The 5,937-nt window shown below is 35.1% G+C and overlaps 1 protein-coding gene across 2 annotated transcripts in view; it reads right to left on the reverse strand.

Annotated features, from left to right (window-relative positions):
* Positions 1-1,161: 1,161 nt before the first annotated feature.
* The window catches only part of scamp4 (secretory carrier membrane protein 4), a 19,423-nt gene continuing 14,647 nt past the window's right edge, over positions 1,162-5,937 (reverse strand). For both annotated transcript variants that reach the window (XM_014030382.1, XM_014030381.1), the window contains one exon: positions 1,162-2,432. In XM_014030382.1, coding sequence (XP_013885836.1) covers positions 2,244-2,432 — 189 coding nt within the window. In that variant the 3' untranslated portion in view covers positions 1,162-2,243. The remainder of the gene's footprint in view (positions 2,433-5,937) is intronic.

Below are 5,937 nucleotides of genomic sequence, written 5' to 3' on the forward strand. Positions count from 1 at the left end.
TAGGTTGGGTTGGGTTAGGTTAGGTTGGGTTGGGTTAGGTTAGGTTGGGTTAGGTCGGTTTGGGTTATATTAGGTTAGGTTGGGTTGGGTTAGGTTAGGTTGGGTTGGGTTAGGTTAGGTTGGGTTAGGTCGGTTTGGGTTATATTAGGTTAGGTTGGGTTGGGTTAGGTTAGGTTGGGTTGGGTTAGGTTAGGTTGGGTTAGGTCGGTTTGGGTTATATTAGGTTAGGTTGGGTTGGGTTAGGTTAGGTTGGGTTAGGTTAGTTTAGATTAGGTTAGGTTGGGTTAGGTTAGGTTGGTTTGGGTTAGGTTGGGTTGGGTTAGGTTGGGTTAGGTTAGGTTGGGTTGGGTTAGGTTATGTTGGGTTTGGTCGGGTTAGGTTGGGTTAGGTCAGGTCAGGTTGGGTTAGGTTAGGTRAGGTTATATATTATGCATGCACGACTGTCTATTTTCTCCAAAGTGCCAGACATTTTGGAGACATTTTAAAAAGCTTTCTTGATTCTTCAGAACTGCATCTGACACCACTTGCATCATGTCACATGTTCACTCTCTATTTGATTGCTCATAACTCTGCACTGATGCAAGATGTGAAAATGGCATTAATAAAAAAAAATATACCCAAGACTTATATCTTTCATCTGGTAAACATTTCTTTTTTACATGATGTTTTGCTTCCAAGAAATATATAAAAGTGTAAAAAGTGTGACAAGCCCCGGTCTCCCCTACTTGTCAGTATTAGATTATTTTTCAATAAGCTTTTGCTACATGATTCTTCTTTAAAAAGCACCATGATTATAAAGTGCAGATTTACAGCACCTATAACTACCTTCTCTCCTTATGATAAGCCCTGCTTYTTTTTGGTTCAAGCTGTTTGAACTTATTTTGTTTTGATCTCACATTTTTCCTCATACTTTTAACAAATATTTTTACATCAACAGCATCTCTTCACCTGTTTATGACATGCAACAAGGAGTAATGACTCATGAATTTCTTGAACGCTAGTACTAAAGTTTGAAAACCTTCAAAATAATTTAAAAAGGCATATTTTGAGCTAATACTTCCTGAAAAGTACACTGACATGGGTAAACCATTATTATCAATAAATAAAAATAGGAGTTATGAATATTTTTAAATCCACCCAAGGGTATTTAAAACAAGATACTTTTCAGTGTTAATAGGAATATTTATTGAAATGTTGTAGTACACTTCAGCATACTAACATGACCACTTTATCTTTACTWACCAAAAACAGAATATGAAATATGACATTTGGCCTTCTAGGGCACTTTTGTAACTAGAATTGATAAACGGAGTGTCAAAACTTGATGCAGCAACAGCTTTTCCTTTTATTTTTTATTTGTTTTAACCACAGATTTACATTTCAAGCAAGTTTTGGCAGGCTAAAGACTCTTCTTTAATTATTTATATAGAGTTGAATGATTTCCAAAATTTGACTGCACTTAATCAGTACATGCAGGATTTAATCAGCCTGTTTGTGATGGCACGTTGCATGAGGATAGGTCATTTCAAATTCAAGAAAGTTTTCATGCAAACTTGCAATAATAATTAAACATCAACATTCAGTCAATATAAAAAAAATGAAAGAAACTGGACCAGTTGCAGAAGATGACACATTAACGGCCAGTTGTACAAAACAAGCAGCGTTTTAAGACAAGGCATTTTTTTCACATGCAAAATTTGCAACAATAAGGCACACTGTAAGAAATCAAAAACCACAATGGAATTATTAAAGCTCTTCCAGTGTATATAAAGAAAAAAAAATACTCCAGATACTGTATAAATGGTGCAGTTTGCAGATGGTATTCTTGTAAAAGAAAAAAAAAGTTATTCATCATACGTCATCATGCAGCTTTGCATCAAAAACGTTACTTTAAAAAGGACCTTAAGGCACACATTCTTAACACAATCATTAAAATGTTCAGACTCTTAAGTTCTCAATCTGATGCACAAAGACTTTCAAAACAAATCTCTTCTTTGACCCCATATTTATCATTTTAATGGCAACTAGACTGAAATGGAATGTCTTATTTTGAAGACAAGCTTTAGGAAACTTTGGTAAATAAACCTTTTAATCAATCTTACAGCTATCACCTTTGATAAAAAAAAAACTACTGCAATTTTTTAGTTAATGATCAAAAGTAAGACCGTTTTGAAGTGTTTCTTCCCTTGGAAATGTAGAAATAACTCGATTCTTCGTCTCCCCCTGGTGGCAGTTTTTGGTCATTACCAGTGGCTGTTGTCGGGGTAATTGGGCACAGCAGCAGGGTACTCAGGTAAACTTGGACCTTGTACAATCTGAGCAACAGCGTTGAACCCTGCTTCTCTTACTGGAGCACTCTTCCAGACTCCGGTGCTCCACTCCTGTTGAGCCTGCTGCAGACTGCCACCACCACCTCGGTACAGTCTGTGGACCTGCACAACGAACAAACACACAAACAACCTGAGGGGTTTTACAGGTAATTTATGCCTGAAAATACACAGCAAAATAAATCATGAATAGCTCCACAGTTATAAGGTTTAAATGCTAACTCTTGGTACCTCTGTAAAGATCTTAAACATAATTTTTTTTAGTGAAACCACTGTTGTAACTCTTACTGTGCCTGAGTTATTTGTGATTAAATAAAGAAAATCTGTAATTTTTTAGCCCCACCTAAAAAATTTTTAATCAACTTTGCAAAACACAATGAAAACTCTTGTGAAAACCCAGGAATGCCCTTAGATTTTATACATCTACATCTTGAGAAGAATTGTAGCAAAGTAGGACTGAATAAGTTGAAGTATATTCATTTCACAAAGGTTTTACACAGCAAAAATTCCAGTGTTAATTTTAACACCAGCAAAGTGTCTTTATGTGTCGACACTCGCCGGTGTTAAAATAACATTAGTGAAAGTGTTAAATTTTAACACCCTTTTTTTTTGTTAATTTAACACACACCAGTGTTTAATATTCAGCAAGACTTGGTGTCACATTAACATTAAAAATAGTGTTAGTGTTAAAATATAGTGTTAACAGTAACACCAGCCAGTGTTAAATATTCAACAATACAGGGTGTCATTTTAACATTTCAACAGTGTTAAAATAAAGTGTTGAAAGTACCACCAGTGTATTATTATTAACTAAGYAAATTGTGGTGTTGGAAAGGTTCAAAGACACCACAAGGTGTCAATACACTATCAAACTGAGAGTGTAAATTGAACACTCAGTTAATATCTAACTTTTTGTACTACTCAGTAGAAAAGTATAATGGAGTCACCTTCACACACCAGGACATACCTCTCACTCATGGTGTCGATTTTTGACCGATAACACAAACTTAATGTTGAACAACTTGATAAAATTGAACAAGAAAACAACCAGAACAACTCATTTTTACTCTCATGAACATCTTTAATGGTCATAAACATGCAAAAACATCATTTCTGCAAGATTTCTCAGCAAGGAATGCTGGGTAAATACTGGTCTGTTTGACATGAGGTGGAAGAGGGCGGGGCTTTTCACAATACTTCTTTCAACACTGCATGGTGTCATATAACAACACTGTTAAGTGTTATATGAGACTTAACTGTGGGCGGAGCTTATTTAACACTGTCCAGTGTTGAGACAACACTGAGGAAATCAACACTGTGAATTAACACCAACACTGGGTGTGAGTGTACTCAGAAAGTGTTAAAATAACACTAGGAGGCGTTAAATCAACACCTAAAAGTTTAACACTGAAATTTTAACACTCCTGTTTTTGCTGTGAGTGAGCAGTGTGCACGGCGGAAATGGCCTTTTGGCACAATTTAGCCAAATGTACTCAAAAACTGTACCAAATGGGTTTTTTATTTTATAACAGATAATCTGTTTTAATAAAAGTGTTGATTTCTATTGTAGGACTCATTCTGCAGATGAAATAACCTTTTCTTTTTACATTTACACCATGCATCATCAAAATCTACTATCAAACTCTTCACACACCTACAGAAACGTAACTCCGCCTCCACGTTTTACGCATGAGGGCTGTTATTTGAACTCTCGGTTACGCACAAACTTCACGTCACCAAACAAAGAGTAACACAGTGTCAAGATATATACCTGAATTCCTGAGAGTTTCATCTTTTCAAAGATACCAAAGGGAGGGGTATGGAACCAAAACTTGCACAGTAAAAGATGCGGAGAACTTCCTGKTACTGAAACGGTCTGTGACGGTTCAAGTAACTTACAAATGTTTAATATAGCTCTAAAATCATAAAAAATTATCCAAAAATAATTTGGCGACTCATTTTAAAAACATTATATAGACACCTTTTGTGACAGACTTAGAAAAAATTTGGGAAAAATAAGTTTTACACCTACTTTAGCAAACAATGCGATGACGCCATCTACGGGCTGTGTACAGGACCCGTAGGGTAGAACAGAAAACAAGMATTCCATAAGAGTGCATTTCATTCACCAACTTTTATGCCAGACTTTATATTAGGTAGGTGTTGTAAATGGACTGTACTTATATAAACCCTTTCTATCCAACAGGACACTCAAAGCTCTTTACACTACAATCTGTGTCCTCATTAACCCATTCACACACACATTCATTCAGCACTCTACTAGATCTCTCTACAAATATAATACAAGTAAATAAATCAATCTATGGAGACTAATCAGTACCTCTTTACAATAAGGCTCCCCTTACATGGTTTGTAAATAGTTTATAGAWAGGTTTTTATTTAATCTGTAAACACTTTATAAATCATTAATAAGTGTTTATTATTCATTAATTAAGGATGGGAAAGAGACAAAAATGTCTGGTTTCTTGCCAAATAGTGAGCCAAATGTGTTTATGTATATATTACATGTAAAGGTGCTTTATTAAACATTTTACACTAGTTTACTACCTTGTAAGCACAATAATTTATTGAAAACACATATTTTAACATATAATATTGTACTGTTTTACCACATTATACATATCCACAGTAATAAAAGGGAGCCTTATTGTAAAGTGTAAAACAGTATACTATTTATTAATGACTAATAATGTCATAACAGAGCCTTATAGTCTCCTGTTTTACACTTTACAATAAGGCTCTTTATGGCATTTATACAAGTTTATTAGTCATTAATAAATAGTGTACCTACTGTCTTACATTTTACAATAAGACTCCCTTTGATATTTAATATGTATAATTCAGTAATATAGTACAAAATTATTTTTAAAATGTGTTTCCAATACATAATTGTGCTTACAAACCTAGTAATATGTACACAAAACAGATTTGGCTCACTATTTGGCAAGAAACAGGACAGTTTTGTCTCTTTCTCGTTCTTAATTAATCCATAATAAACATTTATTAATGATTTATAAAGTGTTTACAGATGAATCAATAACCTATCTATAAACTATTTATAAGCCATCTATAAGGGGAGCCTTACTGTAAAGTGGTAAGGACTAATCAGTGCTTTAAATCACACTCGTACACTGATGGGACTAAACCAGTTGAGGTGGCTCAGGCAGTAATCTCCACTGCCACCAGTGACAGTGGAGGTCGTCTCATCTGATGAGCAACCTGGACGCTCGGGTGAAGAGGGGCAGAGCTGACAACTGACCTCTACCTGGTGGTTTAGTTGGCTCCGTTGGTTGGGGAGGATGCCAGTCAGACCTGGCAGGCCCAAACCAGTGGTGTAGTCTACATTTTTGTAGTGGTTATACTGTGTTTGGAGACAAAAACCCGTCCAGAGGACCTACTTAATTTTTTCTTTTTGATTTTTCTACCTGGATTACTGAGATGCATCCRGACATTTAGAGACAAAAAATARWATGTAGTGCAATTGTCAATTTATTTTGATGTTTAAGCATTTTTAACATTGCAAAATTTATGTGATACATTTGAATAACTGCACAACAAACCTTGTACAACAGTTGGCTTTGTATTAAAA

The sequence above is a fragment of the Austrofundulus limnaeus genome, unplaced genomic scaffold (assembly GCF_001266775.1).
Source record: "Austrofundulus limnaeus strain Quisiro unplaced genomic scaffold, Austrofundulus_limnaeus-1.0 Scaffold1048, whole genome shotgun sequence".
Classification (NCBI taxonomy): domain Eukaryota; kingdom Metazoa; phylum Chordata; class Actinopteri; order Cyprinodontiformes; family Rivulidae; genus Austrofundulus; species Austrofundulus limnaeus.